The sequence below is a fragment of the Cervus elaphus genome, chromosome 10 (genome assembly GCF_910594005.1).
Source record: "Cervus elaphus chromosome 10, mCerEla1.1, whole genome shotgun sequence".
In the NCBI taxonomy this organism is placed as follows: domain Eukaryota; kingdom Metazoa; phylum Chordata; class Mammalia; order Artiodactyla; family Cervidae; genus Cervus; species Cervus elaphus.
In genome coordinates, this window is record NC_057824.1 from 39,554,816 (window position 1) to 39,578,201 (window position 23,386).

The 23,386-nt window shown below is 42.4% G+C and overlaps 1 protein-coding gene and 1 non-coding gene across 3 annotated transcripts in view; both read right to left on the minus strand.

Moving 5' to 3' along the window:
* The window catches only part of XPO6 (exportin 6), a 109,272-nt gene that overhangs the window by 51,942 nt on the left and 33,944 nt on the right, over nt 1–23,386 (minus strand). For both annotated transcript variants that reach the window (XM_043914582.1, XM_043914581.1), the window contains exons 2-7: nt 21,366–21,456; nt 18,169–18,281; nt 16,971–17,168; nt 13,653–13,812; nt 11,537–11,614; nt 2,192–2,645 (exon numbers count right to left, since the gene is read on the minus strand). In XM_043914582.1, coding sequence (XP_043770517.1) covers nt 2,192–2,645; nt 11,537–11,614; nt 13,653–13,812; nt 16,971–17,168; nt 18,169–18,281; nt 21,366–21,456 — 1,094 coding nt within the window. The remainder of the gene's footprint in view (nt 1–2,191; nt 2,646–11,536; nt 11,615–13,652; nt 13,813–16,970; nt 17,169–18,168; nt 18,282–21,365; nt 21,457–23,386) is intronic.
* TRNAE-CUC lies at nt 10,155–10,227 on the minus strand. Its single transcript has one exon. It is a non-coding gene; the product is annotated as a tRNA-Glu (tRNA).

The window sequence follows — 23,386 nt, forward strand, 5'->3', positions numbered from 1 at the left end:
CTAGTCCTGAAAAGAGCAAAACTAGCCCATCAATAAACGTCCCAAATTGCTCCTGGGACCTAGCACCTGAGGGTGACCAATCTGTCTGTGTGGCTGCCACACACAGGTAAGTTTATCTGAAGCTTTAAAAAAAAAATTACTTTGTTTGATAAGGACCATGGGGCCAAACACTTAAAAAACAGTAAGGCACCAATCAACTGTTCTTAGAGATGGCAAAGTACAAAAGAACTTCTCTCTGAGGCCTTCAATCACTAAGACTCAAGAGCAGGAACTCTTCATTCCTTGCTCTGCTTATTACATTTTGATGTGGTTACTCAAAGCTGTCAACCATTTCGCTGCTCTTTAGGAAGATGTACTCAATTCCCTACCACCCATAAAAGAATAAGGAAAAGTCGTAGGTCATGTAACACACAATCTCAATTTTATTTTCATCTCCAACTCAATTTTAAAAAAGAATACAGGCAAGACTGTTTGGCAGCTAACACTCTGATTTTATTTCACCTCATTTTCTTTCCCTTGCCCACCTTCTGGTACAGGTGCTAATGAGCAGTAGAAAGTTAGAAAAAAAAAAGCAGAAGAGAGGCAAGAAACCTGGGGTTAAGTAGCTCCTAAACAACTGAGAGAGGACTTAGCTGTTTAGAATTAGGGGAAGGGACCCAAGAGCCAGGAAGCAAGCACACAGGATTGTTCATGTCACCTTTCTGCTTCCAGGCACCTCTCAGCTTTCACAGGGCAAGAGGAAGCATAGGATTAAAATATAAAACCAAGAGCACAAAAGTTACATGTGACAAAATCAGTATACATCATCCATGATGACATTTTTATACCACCCGAATGTAAGCCGTAACAGACATTAGACTACAAGTGAAAGTCAATACAACTGATATCTATTTGATGCTTGGTGTAAGCTGCTAGGTTAACTGTTGGGTTTTTTTTAACCATATGAAGATACAGCCTTACTTAACCAAAGCTAGAAAGGATATAAACATATACAGCTGTGTGTTTGAAAGCTGATACCTTTGAATTCAGACAGAAAGCCATTATCAAATAATGCAAAATAAACCCACATATTACCATATCAGATTATGAGTTCCTTTGTGAATATACAAAGAAAATTTCACAGAAAGCTTGTTCACGATGAACCAAACCAAAATACTCTTACATACCAATTTTTTTCAACTTCAGAAAAACTTGTCAAACTTGCTAAATTTAAAAAGGACTAGAAGCGTCTTGACTTTAGGCACCTGACTTTATGTCCCACTGCTTACTCTAAGGAAAAGGAAAACGGCTTAACTCTGTATAGCTTAACAACAAAAACAAACCAAGGAAAATTGATTAAAATACTAACGACTTTTGCTCCCAGGCAATCTAGAAATATTTACTAATTCAATACAATTTATCTGCTTGAAACTTTCTGAATGGTCAAATTAATGCTCTTAATATATAAGCTTCCAATCTTCCCTTGTTTTTACACAGCAGTAGCATCACATGAATGAACACTGTAAGATTCATAAATGACATCATCTGTAAGGGAAATAAACAAGGAGTCGGTGCCTCAGCTCACTGTGGAGTCATCTGAGTCCTTAACAAAGACAGGCGAAGTGACTTTAGGCTGCTTTCAAGAGGAGAGTAACCAAGAAACACAGATGTCTGCCCACATGAACATCGCCCCTCTCTTCTGAGGAAACCTTGCCAGTGGTGTAAAACTTACAACAGTGACAACATTCCTACACACTGCATGACGTTCACTTGGGAAAAGTCAAACAGTCAGAACCAAGAAGCAACACCAAGCGAGGAAGGGCGAGGGTCACTCCTGTACCTCCACGGGCCTCCTCTCCTGGGCTTGGCTCTGCCTGAGCAGCGGTCCCCGATCCTGCACCACCTCAGACCTGCAGGCAAGAGTGAGGAAGAGGGCGGACGAGGGAGGAAGGGCGGACAGGAGATGGACGGGCAAAGAAGACAACCAACCTGTACAATGTACAATCGCTTTTCCTCCTCAACTTATTTCCCTTAACCACCCGAGCCCTCCTGGCTAAGCTCAGACTTACTGGTACATACCTACCTCTCCGTTCCTCACCAGGAGCCCCAGATTCTGAAACCAAAGAGGATTACGGACACAATGCAGCACAACGTGATCAACAGTCAAGGCCCGTTCTTGGGGCACAGCCGAAGCCACATCTGTTTTCATTACCTCTCATCGAGTTCTTCTAGCCTGCTCTTCACTGTGTGGGCATTGTTATCCTTGGTGATTTTCTGCAGGAGGTAGAAAGTCTGCTGGAACATACGCAGTAAGTACTCCTCGAATTCCATAGGCACACAGTTCTTGGACATGAGTTCATTGATGCAGGACATGGCCAGGACCCCCAGCCGGCCTCGCTCTTGACCCAACACACAGTTCTGGCTGCTGCCGTTAACTGATGCCATCTTTCTGGCCCGGATGTCACAGCCAAAGCGCGCAAAGTGGAAGATGGTGGTAAGGAGGGACGGGGTGATGCTGGCAGACAGAGGAATCCAACTGAAGAGATGGGCCAGGCACTCCAAGGCCAGGGAACAGATATACTCACTCTCCGCATCAAGAATGGGGATTGGCTGATTCAACAGTTTGGCTGAACTAGGACTCTGCAACAGGTTACTCAGTAAGTCACCTGAAACACAAAAGGCTTTAAGATACATGCCATCAAATCTCTTACAAACCAACTTAAGAAAGAATTATCCTTAAAAAACAAAAAAAACGAAGCATTAGTACAAAGCAGAAGTTCTCAAAGTTTGGTCTGGGGACCTTTAAGAGTCCCCAGGAACCCCCTTTGGGTGGTTCAAAAATTCAAAACTATTTTTAAAAAAATTCCATTTTCCCCTCTCACTTTTATTATCTCTCAAATGTAAAACAGAACTCTCCAGAGGCTACATTCCACAAGCAAGAAAAAGCAAAAGTTATCTATCATTTAGCTACATGTTAAAGAGATTTACAAACTATAAAAGAACGCCACTCTAAGTAAAAATTTCTGATTGCTTTGGAAAGTTATTTTTTCATTAAGATGTTTATATGTGCTAAGTTCAATATTTGTTTATATGTGCTAAGTTCAATATAGTTACTTTTAAAAGAATTAATATGTAAATCGACTATACTCCAATAAAAAAGGAATGCAGGGGACATGGGTTCAAGCCCTGGTCAGGAAACTAAAATACCCCATGCCTCGGGGCAACTAAGCCCACGTAACCACAAACAAAGAACCCGAGGGGCACAGCTGCTGAGCCCGCGACCTCTAGAGCCCACGCTCCACAACCAGAGAAGCCCTTGGGCCACAACAAAAAAAGCTCACGCATGGCAACCAGACACTCTGCTCCCTCTCACCACAACCAGAGACCCAAGCTCCCGCTCACCGCAACCAGAGAAAGCCTGTGCGCCACAATGGAGAGCCGTCATAAAATCTTACAATGTTCTGAAATGTGCACCAATATAACAGTAGTACTATTACAACAATACACTGTAAAACCAAGATGAATTTATATATAAGGAGAAATAAAATGACACCTCCCAAAAAAGGATAATAAATATTTCTAAATTTTCTCGGTTTTGATATCAATAGATAAAACTCATAAAGCTCTTTGAGGACCTCAATAATCCTTAAGAGTACAGAAGCTGAGGGTGGGTCAAACAGGCTGAGAGTGGTAAAAAGGTACAAACTTCCAGCTGTAAGATAAATAAGCCCTGGGGAGGGGATATGATGTACAGTATGGTGACTATAGTTTACAATACTGTATTCTATATTTGAATGCAGCTGAGAGTATAAGTAAGTTTTCACCCCAAGAAAAGTATTTGTAACTATGTGTGGTAATGGGTGTTAATAGATTTACTGTTGACAGATCAGAATGTGGTGATCATTCTGCAAAGTATATATAAACCATTATGTTATGCACCTGAAACTAACACATTACATGTCAGTTATATTAAATACCTCAATTTGAAAAACAGAGAGAGAATAAACAGGCCCGAGGACCAAAAATTTGAAACTACTGAGCTAGTCAAGGTGAGGTCTGTGGACCTGCACAATCAACATAACCTGGGAGCTGGTCAGAGATACCAATGATCAGGTGCCACCCACTCCCACTGAAGTAGAACCTAGGGGGGGTGAGGAGGCTGTGCTTGTACCAGCTCTCCAGGTGATTCTTATGCTTGCTTACTAGTTTTGAGGAGCACAGAACTAAACACTAAAGGAAATCACGCAAAATGAAACTGGGGGTGGGGAGATGGCTATGATTTTAGAGAAGACAAAAAAAAAGACAAGCATTCAGTAACTATAACAAGAAGAAGTCTTTTCTGAAATAAAGATGAGACTATATAAAATAAAAGGGCTTATTCTGCCCCAGGAAAAAAAAAAAAAATAAGGAGTAATCAATACAAAAACTTTGGGAATAAAGAAGGAATGAAGGCAGCAAAAGCACATATACAAAGAAGAAAACCCTGAATTCAGACTTCACAGTAACATTCAAAGCCAAAAAACAGTGGTGCACTGTCACAAGTTCTGGAGCAAAGAATGACTTAAGCCCAAAGATCTCCTTTGAGTATAAAGAAAGGTGACATTTTTTCAAACATGCAAAAATTCAAATAATACATTGCCCACAAATTCTTAGGGAGGATAATGAACAAAGAAACCATGTAACTAAAGAGATAAATAAAAATGAAGAATTACGGAATGGAGAAGCTGTGGCAAAGGGACTAATGCAAGTACTGAATTAAATACAGAATCAAGACTAAACAAATGGAAGAATTATAGAAGGCTGTGCTAGCTAACTTTCTCATCTTTCACAAGCATTAAGCCTCAAAATATATGGACTAAAATTAAAACATGTAGTCAGAAATTTGTTTTCATAATCTTTTTTCCTTATCCTTGGAGATATCTTTTACAAACTAATATTACTTGTGGAAAAAGTATCTCATGGTCAGCAATTACTTCCATCTAGTACTTTCTGTTAAATTCAAGTAAAACTAAAATTTAATAGTCTTTATCAAAAAATAAAAATAGGACTTCCCTGGTGGCCCAGTGGTTGAGTATCCACCTGCCAATCCAAGGGACAGGGTTCGATCCCTGGTCCAGGAAGATTCCACATGCTGCAGAGTAACTAAGTACGTGAGCCACAACTTCTGAAGCTTGTGCGCCCTGGAGCCCGTGCCCCGCAACAAGAGAAACCACGAGAATGAGAAGCCCGAGCACCACAACGAGACGAAGTTCAAGCATAACAATGAAGACCCAGCAATCAAAAAATAAAAAATAACTTTTCTTTAAAAAATAAAAATATGTGTTATGATGCCATTTTGTCCTTTTATTCAGCTTACTCTACACCTTTATATCTATGCAGAAAGAGAGGTCTGGAATGATGCTATTTCTGGAAGGTGGAATACTGGATAAATTTTTACATTTTAAATATTTTTTTTACCTTAGCAGCAGTTTTCATATTTGGGGTTTTAAAAGTCTTTACACTCTTGAAAATCATTGAAGACACCAAAAACACATTTATATTGGTTATTTCTATTGCTATTTGTCATTAGAAATTAAAACTGGAAATTTTTCAAATATTTAATTCATTTAGTAATAATTAAGCTGATTTACCTGTTTTCATAAATACCACTTTTAAATGAAAAAGATTATATTTTGCCCTACAAAACATTAATGTGAAGAATAGCACTGTTACTACATTTTTGGAAATCTCTTTACTGTGTGGCTTAAAAGAAGATGGGGCTTCCCTGGTGACTCAGATAGTAAAGAGTTTGCCCGTAATAAAGGAAATACGAGTTTGACCCTGGGTCGGGAAGATCCCCTGGAGAAGGCAATGGCTACCCATCCCATGGACAGAGGAACCTGGCAGGCTACAGTCCATGGGGTCGCAAAGAGTCAGACACGACTGAGTGACTAACTCACTTTTGAAAGAAGACAGCTAGATTCTCTCATCTGCTTCTGTACTTTACCTGTTGTACTGTGTTGTTTTACTGACATATATGAAGAGAACCCAGCTTTACAGATAATAAAACTGAAAGAGAATGAAGTATTTTAGTGGCCTTTTCAGATAATGGCAGCTATTCTAATAATAAAATTTGAAAAGTACCAATTTCTTAAAGGTTAACTGCAATGTAGGATCTGAATGAACTTGTTTTTCAATATACTCATGAGAGTGAGAATAAAAATGACAAACTGTGTCTTAGCAATTTTTATGAACACATGGTTGAACATTGGGACCCTGAAAGGGTTTTGGGGTGACTTCCAGAGGTCCCCAGACCTACTGAGACCTGCCACCTTATATTAATGTTGGATTAATATGAACAAAGTGGTTAACCTTTCTCAGCCTCAATCTCCTCAACCATTAAAATGAGGCTTTTGTGATTTATTAACAAGGACTCTCATTTCCGTTGTTAAAACCAGATTAGACAGTTGTCCCCTGGCGTCTATCCTGAAAGGTGTTTGCTGGTTTCTGTTCTGAAAGAGCTACATCCGATACCAGATGAGACTCATCATGATCTCAGCTAGCCAAGCTGATAATCAGAAGACCTGGCTTCAGAGAATAATGCAGAAGGATGTTCAAGAAGAATCAGCAAACGTTTCAGTTTGTTACTGGATTAACTAATTTTGACTGCTGTGGTGGCTATCCACCTGAGTCACACAACCGACTCTCTATCAATGACTATTTCTGGTATTGCTTCTTTCATCATGGAACATGGAACATGGGTCATGGAATAGCCCTTTATAAAAGATGCCAAAGTCAAAGGAAATCAAAACTCTTAAAATTATCAGGGCATTTATCAACCAGGATCAAACTGAGGCTTTAGCAATGGAGGAACCAATCAACACCACCTCAGTATGATCTTATATTAAACCAAGACATCTTTGGGCCCCGGGGCCTTTTTTAAAGCCTCTTGAACCTCCTGGAAAAGAAATAAATTCTGGCCTTCAAAACAAAAAAGGGGCCCCTATTCTTCAGCTCAGAATTTTTCCAGAATGGGATTCCACAAGGATATTAGAATAACTAAAACACAGATAAATTAGGCATTTCCCCCATGTTCCTCAGCTAGTCAGAGGCAGAGTTGAAACTAAAACCCAGGTATAGCTAAAACTAAGGCTTTGGGTCCTAGTATACCCAAAGCCTATGCTCCTTCCCAGAAGCCAAGACAGGAAAGATGATGCAGCCAGGAAAAATGAACAGTCAAGAAACTAATGTTCAAATATAGAAAAGTATGAAGATCTAAAGTCATACGTCAAATAGTGTGTGTCCACCATGACTGAAACTATAAAAAAGATATCGGCACAAGAACAAAGACTGAACAAGATTATGCAAAAGTAAATACAACCTACTGATAACGATGTAGGATGATCTCTGATTTTTCTCCCCCCTCAAAACAAGTGTCTTTTAATGTTGCTTCTCGATAAAAACAGTTTACTCAAGTCTCAATCTTCAGGGGAATTTTAGTAAATCAAAGAAGAGTTTTTAACAAAACTATTACTTGAATCCCAGCATGGGAGTCACCACAGAACAGACACCCTGCTTCATGCCGCAGCATTTCCAAAGCAAAGCTAAGAGCTTTAACAAGTTACTTCCTTGATTATACAAAAACCTGTCAGTGACCTCATCGCCCCTGAAATGGGCCAGGCCCCAGGCACCCAGGCCCAAAGTAGTATGTGAGCTACTCTGGGACATTTACTAACTTGGGAGTACCTCAGACATGGTTGGAACACTTGTAAATGGGCTTTTATGAAAAGATCTTCTTGGCTTCTTCATTTTCTTCCTTACTGAAATTCTACATGTTTTTTCCGTTCTACCTTTACGAGGTGTTTCTCAGCCTCAGCACTACTCACATCTGAGGTTGGCTAATTCTTTGTTGTTCTATGTATTGTAGGATATTTACCAGCATCCCTGGCCTCCACTCACCAGATGCCAGTAATGCTCTTTTTCTTTAAAAAAAAAGAAAAAGAAAAATTTCATCACAATGCCAAATATCCCCTGCAGGGCAAAACCACCCCAACTGAGAACCTCTGATCTAACTATAGCGTCAGTCCAGTAAAACGGAGAGGAACTCTTTTCAAGGAACCCTTGGGAGGAGGAAACAAGATCACAAGAGTTGTGATAACAAGTCCCATTTTTTCTACAGGTGAGAAGATATGCAAGTGCATGAACCTGTGCAACTTATAAACAGTTTGGGGAAAAAAAACAGGAAGGTGTAAACTGCTCACAATCAACTCAGGCTCTCTAAGACACCTTTACCTAAAAACTTTCCATTGACAGTATATGTTCAGGTCTATATTTAAAACTGGGCTTCCCAAGTGGCTCCAGCGGTAAAGAACACGTCTGCCACTGCAGAAGACAAAAGAGATCTGGCTTCAATCCCTGGGTCAGGAAGTTCCCCTGGAGGAGGGCATGGCAACCCACTCCATTATTCTTGCCTGGAGAATCCCCATGGTCAGAGGAGCCTGGCGGGCTACGGTCCATAGGGTTGTACAGAGTCAAGAGATGACTGAAGCAACTTAGTCATGATTGAACGCACGTATTTAAAACTAAACACCACGCGGGCAAGGACAATATGGCCCCTTAATTTTTACTACAGAACAATCAAAGCTGGTTCAGAACCACAGTATTTATGTAATTCCATTTTAGCCACTTCCTCCCCACTCCCACCCCCCCATTTTCCAAGCAAAAAGCAGCAAGGACAAAAGAAGAGTAACTACGGAAGAGGGCTGAGGCTGCACAAGTGCAGAAGGAAGCTGAGCCGCAGCACGCAGACGGGGCACATCCACCTCCCCTCCCTAACTCCCCAGAGCAGAGCTGCTCTTCTACGAGGACACCCAAGGGCAGAGAAGGTAAACTGAGTAAGCGTCAGAGCCAGGACTCCACCAGGGAAGCAGGAGGCGGGCAGAAGTGCTGAGAGTGACTGAGACAGCAAACTCAGGAGACAGTGCGCCTCAACTTGGAATGATGGTTCACGTCACTGCAACCCTCCACTGGTGATGTGACCTCTGGCAAGTTACCCACCCACCACCACCATGAACCCCAGTTTCCTTTTTAGTAAATGAGATAAAAAACCACCATCAACTTCACAGGATTATGGCCTAGTGAGGTGAGTTTAGGAGATGAGTCAACAATTTGGGGGAACTATTGGGAGAAATTAACTACATATACTCGTCAAAACTTTTTCTACCTCCAGACTGTTATGAGTAGTTGTTGCAGGGACCAGTCCCTGGGTTTTATTCTTTCAAAATGATCAGACAGAAAATGATATTACAACAAAGTATATGAAAAAAAAGACCAAGTCTGATGGGCAGTTGGGCAGGGCAGCACGAGTCTGGCAGGAACTGCTCACAGTGTGTTTAGGAATTATCTGGTCTACTCACTGGGTCCCACAGTTTCTCAGAAGGAATTTCCTCAATAAAACTGAACTGATAGTCAAGAGAGCTAAAGAATTTTCTAGAGGTTTTACGACTTAACTGGGTGTCTTAAGGGCACAAAGACAGTTGAGCAAAACAGAAGTTGATTAAATCATCAGCATTGCCCAAACAGTGAAGCAAGACCTAATGACTTCACCTGCAACTGTCATAAAGAGTAAAAAGAGTTAACAAGTGAACATGTAATTCTTTTTTTTTTCCCCTTGAAGAGGAAGCGTGCCAGCTTAAAAGTTTACTTAACTCCACTAGCCTCAACTATTTTGCTTTGTCTCAAATACTAAAATTCAAGACTTCAAAAATTGTAATAGTGCCTAAGAGGCAACTCTCAAAAAGTATGCATCATATTTTAGGGTTTTATTTATACGGAAACGTTAACTAAGTTCTTATTTTATTTCACCTAACCTCATAAACAAAACCTAGACAAGCATTTATTATTTGTATTATCTAATATTCCCCAACCTGACCTGGAAATAAGTCTATCAAAGTATAAACTGAGTTAGCTCAGAACACGTACCTGAAAGAAGTCAACTACAACTCACAGCTTTTGGTATTGGAAAACAATCTCAGAAAAACAAGTTTAACTAAAGAAAACTGCTGCTGTTCACTTAACCATGACATTAAGCTAGTATTCAACCATCTAAAGAACTGACTTTAGCAAATTACTTTTGAAATGAGTTTTTTGTTTTTTCGGGTTTTTTTTGGCCGCACCTTGAGGCTATGAGATCTTAGTTCCCCAAGCAGGGGTTGAACCTGGGTCCTCTGCAGTGAGAGTACACAGTCCTAACCACTGGACTACCAGGGAAATTCCCAAAAGGTCAAATTTTAAGATCAGCCAAATTGCAAGAGATTTCAAGGTATGTATTCATAAAATCAAATCTCTCCATCTCTGCAATTTCTTTAATCATTTAATATTTCAAAATATAAATCTGCTAAGTCACCTCAGATATCCACTCTGAAAATGAAGATTTGCCACCAAATAAAAATAAAATTCAATTTCTTGTAGGCTTCTAATATCCTCTAGAACTCTGTAACAGTTTTTATCTAAAAAGTATGACAAAAGACTCTAACAGTTTTTAATCCAGGTATGATAAATAGAAGTGGAATAAATTAGTAAATTGTGAGTAGTCCTCAGAACTTCAATTACATTTTCAATTCAACCTCAATATATTTTCAGTTGTACAGTAACTCTGCAAGAATTTTAACTTCCACATATTAACAACAGGCTACATGAAATTGCTGGAACTCAGAGCTGTCCAATTACAACAGCCTATTTCCTTGAGGTAGAAGAGAAAGATGAGGAAACATTTCTCATTAGCCACATCAACCTTTACAGTAGAGGAAGAAGCGTGCTACTTCACAGAATGTACTCTACTTGAAAAGCATTTGTGATCACTTGGTATAAACAGAAGCCGTTTAGAAACTAAAAGTTCCTGCTCAGACACAATTTCCTCTTTCCATCCATCCTTGAAAGGAGCCATTTTTAGGTGAACTGCACTCTAACTTTTGAAACAGATATTAATACTGGGGACAATACTAAGCCACCAGTAAACTATTTACTGGGCACTGTAAATATGTCCCCGCTTTATCAAATGAATCTGAACTGAAGCAAAGTTTGCTGATCTCTGCACACTGGTCCCCAATCCATCCAGACCAACATGACTTTTCCCTGAGTCCATGGAGAAGAAAATACTTTACAGGCTCACGTCAGTTCCTTCAGGCTGCCACCCACTTTCTATGACCTGACCCTTGCAGGCCTGCAAAGCAGACCTGTCATGCCCACAGGTTCATACCAACCTCAGCAGGAACAATAGAGCCAAGGAATTTAAGGAAAAAAAAAAAAAGCCAGGAGGGACAGCAGTCATAAGCTGAAGGTCCCATCTCCCTGACAGGCAAGGAAAAACAAACTATGTTGTTCAGAATATTATATTAGAAAGTACTTATAAGGAACTAAGAAGTAAGAAAGACAGCTACTCAGAAGACAAGGGCAGAGAGGCCAAAAATAGATTAAGGAAGACTCCGCATCTGTATAGGGCACAGATAAGCATCTGCCACCCTGCTGAGACCCCCGAACGCAGTCAGAAACAGGAACACGTGTGTGCTGCAGACCATACCGCTTTCTCCTGAGGTCGGGGATGGTGGTGGGGTGGCGGCAGTCACGCTGTGTTTGTCCCAGACAGTCTCCAAGATACCTACCAAGAAAGGAGAAACTGAGTTGAACAGAGAAATAAAACCCAACATGTAAAAGTCAGATTTAGAAAAACGATGTATTGATATCTTTGATCCAACATCAGTATTTAAAGATCTGTCTCTCTCTCCAACTGCTTTTTCTGAACACCACCACTTGGGTATTCCAAACTCAATGTATTTTCTCCCACAAAGCTGCCACTAATCTTCTCATGTTCCTCACCATGTACCATCCCACGCAATCTCGGCATGGGCCTTTGCTCTCCAAATCTGGCTTCACCTCCACCCCACGCACAGGCTTCATCATGCTGCACTGTTAGCTGTTCCTTCCTCATGTGACCTCCTTCTCAACCTCTGACCTGCTCTCCTCCTTCCAATCCAACCTGACCTTTCACCAGACTAACTGCGACCTGTCTGTCAGAATTTCACTCAGTTGTCACCTCCTCCAGGAAGTCTTCCCCGCTCAGTTTTGCCTGCACATAAAACACGACTACCATAACTTACTGCATCATCTTTCTCCCCTAGTAGAGGACACATTACAAGAGGGCAGGGACTATGTTTCAGCACTCTTTGTATCTCCTTACAGAACCTGGTACATAACAAGATCATAAAAGCTTTCAAAAATATTTTGTTCTCAAAATATTTAATATTACAACGTGGAAAACTTTGAACATATCATGCTAAGTAAAAGAAGCCAGACATAAAAGATCATGTATTCTATGATTCCATTTGTATGAAAAGTCTAAATAGGAAAGTCCATTGAGAGGTAACAGGGTTGGGGGTGACGAAAATGTTCTAGAGTGTGCTAGCATTGCAGCCTTGTGACTCTTAAAACTCACTGAGCTGTTTGTTACACTTTAAAATGGTAGATTTTATGATACATGAATTACATCTTGATTCAAAAAATGTTAATGTCCACACAAGTAAGACATATGGTCCCTAACTTTAGAAATTTAACATCTAATTGTAGGTGTCAATAAATATGCTTCAAATGAATAAATGCTCTGAGATCTGGGTTTCCTCCTAGAGATTTGGGGAAGGATGAGGGGGCGGCGGAGGGGGGGGGGGGGCAAGTGACAAGTTTACTTTTTAATCAAGCACTCTGACAACCACTTTTAAGTGCCCACCACATGCTAAGCACTTCTGTTAACACATGCCAAAAAAAAAAGTTCCTAGACATCCAAGCAGCAGCCTGGGTCAAAGAGCTGGAGATACCCTTCCCTTCCCTACATGGTTTCCTCAGCAGCGTGGCCTGGCCTCACCACCTGGCACAGCCCGGAGCCTCAGGTGTCTCAGAGCCCGCAGCTCCACCAGTAGCCCAGCAGGCTCGGCCGTCACCCGCTGCCCTCAAGACGCAGGGGCGCCGCTCTCCTCCTACCATCCTCTCTCATTCTGCAGTTTGCTTTCTGCTTGCTGTTACTCTTCGCTCCTCATCACGAGGCTCTAGTACAACAGCCCAGATGACAAAACAAACGCTATACATGGCTCCAACTCCACACCTGGGCTCACTTCCCTGCTCAGTATTAGAAACGTTTACATCATCCGCCTCCAACTTCTTGTAATTTAAATTCAAATCGTCTTAAATAAAGTGCCTGCCACCTGCCTTACTTAGAATGCAGTCATCAGTATTTCAATCACCTCCCCACGACTCGGTCTATATCTCATTAATCATAGCTATGCTGCTGCTAAGTCACTTCAGTCGTGTCCGACTCTGTGCGACCCCACAGAAGGCAGCCCACCAGGCTCCCCAGTCCCTGGGATTCTCCAGGCAAGAACACTGGAGTGGGTTGACATTTCCTTCTCCAGATCATAGCTATAGTCAGGTTCAAATAAGGGGAGACTTGAAAAGGAAAATAAATTACAAACATTTTTTTAGTTCCTCCCATGTGCCAGACACTGGGCTGGGTGCTGGGACTACGGCATCACATTCTATTTTCACGCTCCGTCTCAGTAACAGCTAAAGCTCAACAACTCTGAGCTCCAGGGCTGCACTCAGGCGTCTGCAGGCAGAACTCTGCCTCCTGGTGCCACCCAACCACTCACCTGTCAGCAGCCCAAGCACCGTCTGCACCTGGTCCAGCAGTAGCTTCCGCAGCTCTTCCTTCCGAGCAACACTGAGGTCCTCACGGGGACAAGCCAACTCTTCTGAAGTTGTCTTCAACATGATCAGCCCAAGGGGAGTTGTCACAGGGGACTGGATCAACTGCCAGGAAAAAGTCAGTTCTGAGCAGAGTGTCTGGCTAATTAAGGCACAAGGAAGGCTGACTAATGGTAAACCAGCGAAGTACAATCGTTCCTCGGTATCCACAGGGGGCTGGTTTCAGGACCCCTGTGGATACTAAGCCCAAAAAAAACCACCTTTCAGATGGTTTAATCAGAAGATCATATAATGATGAAGTTGATTCCAGAACCAGTTTGATCTTGTTTACTCATACCTGCAGAAAAGATTTACTTTATCATCATTATCAGAAATGTCAGCAATGAAAAAAAAAAAAAGAAATGTCAGCAATGGAGCACCAATGGTTCTTGACATGGCTTTCATACCACTAACTGGTTGTCATGGAAGGATAAGCAGACAATAAGACAACTGGAAAGAATTTTAAAGATCACTTAGTCCAATCCTCACATCTTACAAGGAAAGAAATGGAGGCTCACAGAAGTGGCAGGAGTTGCTAAAGTCAAGGTGATTTGGGACAAAAATCACCATCTCCTGTTTCAGTGTCCCTTCCACAAAGGGATGTTTCGAAGCCATGAGGACTGCAAGAGGTGAAAGGAGTCATTTATGAAGGGTGGGAAGAGGGAGGTGTTGGGAAGAGAGAAAGATAGCTACCCTTTTGGAATCTCTATGAGCACCTGACCTAAAAGTGCTCTTCCAAATTCTCATTTATCGTCATCAATTAAATCTCATGGGCAGACAAGAAATGCGTGTTCTTCATCGAAGGAAATGATCCTGCAGGCACTGCCTCATGCCAGGGGTCACCCTCATTGCTGCCGACAGGCCTCAGCGCTCTGTCTGCCTCACGTTCCGCTGCTGCTTCACGCAGGACACACCATGACCAACCCACCAAGGGATCCACTCAGACGCCTTCCTTCCCGTCCTTTCCATCTCCGCGGACTTCCTGGCTCCCTCTTAGAGAACATGGAGGGCGACCACAAGTCCGTTCCAACTTGGAGAGAAGGCAAGTGTGTCAGAGGACCAGCAAGCATCTCGCCTCCTAACCCCCAACTCCAGGCCCCTGCCTCCTGCCCTCCTCAGCTCCTCTGCGCGGTTATTCCCTCTGCCTACAACACTGTTCCTGTTCCCTGGACGCCTACGTAGATCCCTCCATCACCTCCACTCAGGTTTCTGCTCAGATGTCTGCTTCACAGAAAAGGCTTTCAGGATCATCCCCTCTAAATAATACCCCTGATATTTCCTCCTCCTCACCCAAGATTTAGTTTTCGCACAATACTTCTATTAACTACCTGAAGAAGTTATTTGCTTATTGCTTACTGACACCTCCCCCATGGGATTATAAACTCCATGAAGGTGGGTATTTGTTCACTACTATATTCCCCCACGTGTTTAGTTATCAGTATTGATACATGGCTGGTATTCAACAAATAGTTTACTAAATGCATGCATCTGGAAGTTCCTAGTGGTCCAGTGGTTAAAAATCTGCCTGCCTGTCCCCTGCCTGCCAATGCAGGGGACACAGGTTTGATTCCTGTTTCGGGAAGACTCCCACATGCTGTGCGGCAACTAAGCCCATGTGCTGCAACTACTGAAGCCCAAACACCTTAGAGCCTGTACTCAGTAATAAGAGAAGCCACTGCAATGAGAAGCCCACCCATCGTCAACTAGAGAGTAAGCCCCACTCACTGCAACCGGAGAAAGCCTACATGCAGCAACAAAGACCAAGTGCAGCAAAAACAAAACAAATGCTAATCTCAGAAAAAAATCTTTAATAGATGCATGAATTTTCTTTACAATTTCAATGCAATACATCTCTAGATACATGAATCACCGTACAAAACGAAATAGTACTGAATAAAGAATTGCTGTGCCACTTTGAGAGGCAATCTGAGAAAAGCAAGATGGATGCTGTTGTTTTTTTAATTGCTGCATCATTCAAATGGTTTGTAGGGAGAAGCAGCCAAACATTAGAAAATGGTACTGCTCAGGAAAATTCTGAACCTGCAGTCACTGAGACTATAATTAGTTTTCAAAGATTGTTACTGCTATAATCTGTACATGATACCCACTTCCTGCACACCCAAGACTGCCTCAATAATATAAAAACACTTACAACTTTATCACAGGAGTCAAAGAACGAAAGCATCTCCCCCTAGGCTTTTAGGTCGCATCTATTCCCTGATATTTTCCAAATCCTGAACCCAGATCCACATTTCCTAATGTCTCACTTGATGGATGCAGAAGCAACACACAAATCTTAAATGTATTCTCTGCGAAACTGAACACACAATCTTCTATCCAAACCCATTTCCTCCTCCTCCATCCCTGGCCTGGAAAATCTACCATCTGAGCCAGAAACCTGGAAGGCAGTCTAGCTTCCTCCTCCCACCATCCCCACAACCCAGTCCCTGCCCAAGCTCTTGATTCCGTCTCCTCCGTTCCCCACCAAGGTTCACCAGGCAGGCCCTAGCTTGGCTCAGGCCCCTCAGCTCACTCGATGTCTCCAGCAGCAGCCTTCCTAGCCTCCGTTCCTACTTCACCCTTCTGCCATCCAGAGTTCACACTGTTGCTAGAACTGTCATTCCAGCATAAAACTGTGACCACATTGTCTCCCTTTTCCAAACTTTTCCTCAGTCCTCAAGAAAGGACTGTGAATTAAACACCGATGCCCCCTGCAAGAGCAAGGCCCTTCCTGCCCTGGGCCTGCCTATCAGCCCAGCCTCTCACTCTACCACTTCACCACCTCACATCACCAGCAACACTGGAAACTCAACACTCAGCTCCATGAGGCTAAATGCCGTGTCACCACCACACTCTGCATACTTCTGCGGTCGTTACATATTGTGGGGTAATTATTATCTGCACAACAATCTTCCCACCAAACTATAACTTCATCCTGGCACCCAACACCTGGCGCGGCACCTAACAGGGCTTCCAATATTTGCTGGACAAAATTTCACAAGAGGTTAACACAGCAATTGGGGTTCCCTATTCCCCACCTTCTCCACTGCACCAATGTACAATCCATCTGGAGAACAAAGCTTAAGTGAATGAGCTAATCAACCCCACAGAGCCCTCACCACTGCAAGTCTAAAAAAGTCTTAAAATGCCTCTTCCAGACAGAAAAGAATCACTCCTACAAACAAATTATTTGCAAGATCAGGTTTCCCTAAGTATCTCCTTACCTGTAAAATGTTAGTAAAAAAGTCATGGTAGAACATGGGCCAATCTTGACGGCCAATGTCAACAATCACTTTGCAGAGCTTGTTCCGGATGAAGTAAGGTAAGGTTTTGTGGTGAGCCAAGAGGAGTTTGGGCAGGCAGCTACGGATTTCCATCTTATCCTGAGATGGGACCCCAAGCCACATTTTATTGATCAGATTCTGAAAAACAAGCACACATCTTTTAAGTTAACAATCTACTGGTGGCTAAGTGGTAAAGAATCCACCTGCCAATGCAGGAGACTCAAGTCCAATCCCTGGGTTGGGAAGATCCCCTGCAGACAGAAATGGCAACCTACTCGAGTATTCTTGCCTGGGAAATCCCACGGAAAGAGGAGCCTGACAGGCTACACTCCATGGGGTCTCAAGAGTCAGACATGACTTAGCGACTAAACCACCACCACCTAACACAAAACAAACTGGCTTTCATCCAACAGCAGCTATCTCCCTCAAACAAGAAAATCTGCTTTTAAACAAAGGTTTGGAGCAATCTGGCAATGAGAATAATAAAATATTCAAATTCCATGATACAACAACTTCATTTCTGGGAAAACTGGCAACATAAATGGAAACAAAAAAGGGCAGGTACAAAACCTTTCTATTACACTATTGTCTCTATTAAAAATTAAGACAGAAACAACTTTAATGTAGAGGCAGGAGAGCAGTTTGGTGAGTAAAGGTACAATCACTTAAAGGAATATTATAAAAAGGTAAGCGTAGGGAGGGAGGGACCAAATGCAACATGGCATGAGCAATGTGATTTTATAATTAATTTTTTTTTATAATTACATTTTTTAAAAAAAGTATGCACTGGAAGACAATGATTGGAAGAGGGTAGACTAAAATGAAGATTTCTGTGGTTGGGACGATGGTATAATGGACAATAGCCCTCCTCCCAAACTGCTTTTCATTATCTCTTTTAAATAATAACAGGGAAGAGAAAATTATATGTTACCACAGAAGACCCCCCAACCTTACCTCATCTTACCTTTTGGTGTCAAGGAGAGAAAATCCTGACAAAGGCAGCACATGGGAAGGAGCCCTTGTGCTTCTTGCCGTTTCCCAACCATGTACACATCCAAACTGAAGTCCACGGCCAATGACAAGGCAGTGTGACTACAAAATACTCTTCAGAATAGTACAGAAGTATCCGACAACTTACCTCAAAAACCGTTAAACTGTACATCATTACATAGTCATTCCTAGTGCTGGAGAGAAAATACAGGCAGAATCTCCAGGCTCCTATTTGCTGAGCAAAGTTATTAAGAAGTTCCTCTGGAAAAGTTAAAGAGCAACAAAAAAACTATGAAAATACATGAAATTAATACAAGACTGGGCTGTCATATTATTTTTTTAAATGCCTCTCTCCACACAATGCAATGACACCCCAAAAAAAAAAAAAACAAAAAACAAAACTACAATATCCAGCTGACTCTTCAGGATTAGGAAGGACAAAGCATACAACACTTTTCTGACCCTGACGCGACCATGAACACTGAGTCTAAAATACCAGTAAATAACCTAGCTGTGGATACTCTCTTAGGCAGAGAAACTCACTGTTGAAGTGCTTAACCTAATGAGTGGACAGACAGCTGTAAGAATATCATTTTTACCTTATAAATGATGGCTGACTGGTAACTTACTTCCTCTGGGGTACAGCTATACACACATGTATCTAGATAGATAGACAGACAGAAAGATAGATAGATAGACAAGATAGATATATCCACACCACTCACTCAACACTATTCTTACATACAATCACACACACAATGACAGCTAGAAAAGTAGGAAAAGAAAAATTAAGACTAACCTTATAAATACAGGATTGGAAAAAATGCAAGAGAATTCAAGATGGCTAACTCCCCTCATGTGAGTTGGTTTTATTTTAAAATAGGACCCAAAAAGTCAGTAAATAAAGAGTAGCAACCATGGGAGTTTCCAGGAACCCTGTCTACCTCAAATCACTTGGAAATGGTTTTCTTCCTCCTGAGGCTGCTGGACAGACAGCAGCATTAAGACTCTATCACCATGCTTCCAGACATGCTGCCCCTAAGCCATATTTTATGCTGCATGGGTTATAAAACATAACACAAGGTGGGTAACAATACAAAGGCAATGACTCTGAGAGATTCTCAAAAGCCCCTGGAAAAGCAGCGAGCACAGCAGCCCATCCTAATCCCACGGTCACTGCTCTGCCAGTGCCCCACCACTCAGGCTAAATGCACCAGGGCAGTCTCATTACAAATCCCAGAGAAGCACGCTGATGGTGCCTTCTCACAATAATCAGGCAAACCTTCCAGGTACCCCAAAGGTGAAGTCCAACCAGAGACAGTGACATCTGACTGGAAATGAGGAGCTCTGAGGTCTGTTCTAGACTCTGTCACTAACTCACTGAGTCTGAGCCCAAGCAAATCCCTGCTCCTCTTTGATGCTTCAGCCTTCTCCACTTTTAAAAATGACCAATCAGTCTCCAGAGGCTCCCTGCTATCAGCTCTGTCTCTAGAGCACTAATAACACATTTCTGGTGGAGGGTGGATGGGGCCCCTATAATAAAAGGTCTCCCTCCTTTCCCCTACCTAGCGTGGAAAGACAGTAATTTATTCTAAGACATCAAAAAAGAAGCAAGAAGTGGTTCCAGCCCACACACTCAAATAAAGCTGCGGAGACTGGGTTAGGGTTAGGGTTAGGGTTAGGGTTAGGGTTAGGGTTAGGTAGGCACAAAGAGAACCGCACCAAGGCACGCCTGTTACTGAGCCCCCGGATTCCCCTTAGCCAGCATTTAAACTAGACATTTGTAGCATCTGGTTATTTAAAACTACTTTAAAAGCAGATTAGAATACAAACATGCTAAAATGATACTACTTTTAATGCATGAACACTGAAGATGAATAACATTTGCACTGCAAACTGAAATTTAAGAGAAAAACAAAAGCATGTCCATTATAAGCTAAAAACGGGACTACAGAGAAATGTGTTGGAATATATAACAGACTGATTTAAGGGAAAGATCCTTCACCTCCTTGGGTAAAAATCACCAGTGATGTTTTTACTGTAAGGTACTCTGGTAGCATGAAACTAAAAAGGGCTCACTATGGGAGCAGTAGTCGCATCAACACAACTGAGTAGTAAGGGAACCTGGGGAAGCAAGCAAAGGGGGTCTTCTGAGCCAGACGCCTGGTCATCCACTGGGCCCAGCTCTGTCAGTATCCCTCACTGATAAATGCTCTGGTTCCCTACAGCACACTCCCTTAGAAAAGAAAGGCATATACAGGGGAGGTCCAAAAGAGACCACCACGTTTAAAATTAAAAGCGATAAGAAGGTGCATCCCCCAGGAGCTGATGTGATGTTCAAAGAATACTGCAGCCAAAGTTTTACTGACTGGCCACCTGAAAATCCAAACCCTAATCAAGTTTTGGACCGAAGGCAGAAATCAGCCATACCACTTAGCTGGCTAACATAATTCAGAGAAGCCACACGGGCCAGAGAAACGGCTCTGCAGAGTCCTGCAGACACAGAAAAATGCCTCCAAGGGACTGAAAGCAATGAAGGGCAGTGCAGAGCAGCCAGACATGCAGGGGCAAGCCTGCTGGTTTGGATCAGGAAAAACAGTTTTCATCTTCAAGTTCAGGGGTTAAGTGAAGACTTGGAGAGACAGAGAGAAAGACTACTCTAGGACCAAAGTACAGCATGTCTCTGAAGATCTCACAGAGATCAAGTGAGATCTCACACTTGAATACCCTTCTAATGTACAGCATGCTCTAAAGAATATCGTGCATGTAGATGAATATAAAATTCAGAAAGAGGTTCTAGAAGGTGCTGAGATTCCCAGAAGACCTGAAGTTATCATACCTACATCTCTCAGTTGTTTGAAGCTTCTATTCAACAAAAGTTGTAGAAGGAGAGGGATAACAGTGGCAATAAAGAAAAAGCAAGAACTGGAGGCAAATACCCATTAAAGGATCTCTGGGCACTAGATAAGATTTCAGCTAGACTTCTACACACCAAAAGTAAGATTGTTTTAATGCTTTTTATGAGATTTTTTGTTTAATTAAGTCACAGACTTCTTATAAAAGTTCAACACTGTTGAAATTAAGAGCAACGCAGGGGGAGGGGTTTCCACATACGGCCAAAGGAAAGAAAATCCATCACTCTAGATTAAAGTGGGCTCTGCTGACTACATCCATTGCAGCTAGGATTGTAGACCCCACCAGTCACTGACCAGCAGGACTGGGGCAAAAAACAGCCAGAACTCAAGGGGAGACATTCAGGCTTGACCAGTCCAGAGTACCACCTCCTTCCTCCCACTGGGGTCTGTCCGTCATAAATGACTCTTTACAATTCAGCACTTCACTTACCTATCTCACGTTTCCTTTCATTGGTTGTACAGTCATGGAAAAACTCTGTCATCAGATTTTCCAATGCCCTGAGAGAGGCTTCTTCAGATGCCTAACAAAGGAATTTGAAAAAAAAATCAGCAACTGTATTTTCAGTTCTACTGCTCCTCAGTTCCTTCCAGGTCACATTCAACAGTCATAGTAATTTACTTCCTCAAAACATCTTGGTTCAACATTCTTCAAATGCATGATATAAGCCAGAAAAATTGCAGGGAATTTCCAACTTGGCTCAGTGCCCAAAACTTTAGAATACTGTATATATTCATGCTACTGTGCAATTAATTTTCAATTATTTATGCTAAGGAAAAAGGGAGCAATAATTTAAAATTTAATTCTGGAAACAGACTAAAAGCAAATTAACAGTCCCTGATTTATTTTAGACTGAATAGGTAGAGTGAAAAGATTCAAAGAGGTTAGGGTGCTTTACAGACTATCTGTCAACAATATATTTGCCCCATGTCTGAATAGCGTGCGTTAGTGACAGTCGCTCAGTTGTGTCCAACTCTTTGAGACTCCATAGACTGTTACATAACCCACCAGGTTCCTCTGTCCATGAAATTCTCCAGGCAAGAATACTGGAGTAAGTAGCCATTCCCTTCTCCAGAGGATGTTCCTCACCCAGGGCTCAAACCCAGGTCTCCTGCATTACAGGTGGATTCTTTACCATATTATGAGCCATGAGCGACTACTAGCCATATTCTGACTCAGAACAACTGTAGTCAAACTGCTGCATGGATTTCTGGGGCTTTTGGAAGGGACTTCAGGAGCCAAACATTCCCTCAACTCTCAATCTCACATAAGCAGCCAACAGAGATTATGGTGCAGCTAAGAGCCACGCAGAGCAAGGACTCCAAGTAAGAGCACCCCCCACCACAGGCCTGCAGACAGCCCTACTCTCAGCCGAACCACTTGGGTGGAGAATAGGAGAGAGGGGCCCGCGGCTCCCCAGGGCTCCTCCTCTCCCTTTTCCAAGCGGAGCCCCAAACCCACTTCCTCTTCTCTTACTGAAGGTGGGAACATCAAACGCAGCACTGAACTTGAATCAACACTCCTCACATAACCAGTCTACGATAAGGTAAGTGCTGGCAGGCCCTTTGTGAATCTTCACCAAGAGATGATCAGGAGACTACAGCAGTTCTGATTTCTTAATTGTCTCTTAATTTCCTCCTTTCCACCCACCTTCCCCATATCCTCTCTACTACCCCCAGAGTGAGAGCTGACCACTAAAACTGCATTTTAAGGGAACTTCCCTGGTGGTCCAGTGGTAAAGAATACACCTTGCAATGCAGGGACACAGGTGTGGTCCTTAGTCAGCGAACTAATTCTGCTGCCGGCCCTTCGGATGCCAGCTGCTGAGCCCGTGGGCTCTGGAGTCCTGGTGTCACAACTGGAGAGTCTGTGCGCCACGACGGAAGATCCCGCCTGCCGCAAATAAGATCCATCACAGCCGAATGGATAAACAGACATTTGTTTAAAAAACTGCATTTTAAAACAAGTCCACATTCAAATGTGTCATGTATCAAACTGTAATATTACCAGGGGCCTCTACTTGGTAACTGGCTTTCGAGGAGACTGAGGAACTTGGGCCATTTCTGTGGGTGAACCAGCACTTCTTAGGACTGGTACTAATTACACAGGCTGAATCAGGCTTGCACCAGCCCATCTACATCAACCAGCACATGTAAACACACCGGACAGCACACAGGGGTCACATTCAAGCAGTGCCAGGCACAGCTGTCCCTCCCATGCTGTGGTCATGGTGACAGCCATGCAATGGCAGCTGAACTCTGACATGTGGAGTGACAAATTACTGTGCAACAGTCCTAGCACTTGTGAATCTGAAGGAATTTCTTGTCTGAACTTTACGATAAGAATTAGCCCTCTATTCCTTTTTCAAACCAACGTATCAGTTCAACCAAGAAAAATTATTGGATTGCAAGTTGAGCTGCTTAATTCTAAACGACACAATTTTTTAATGCAGA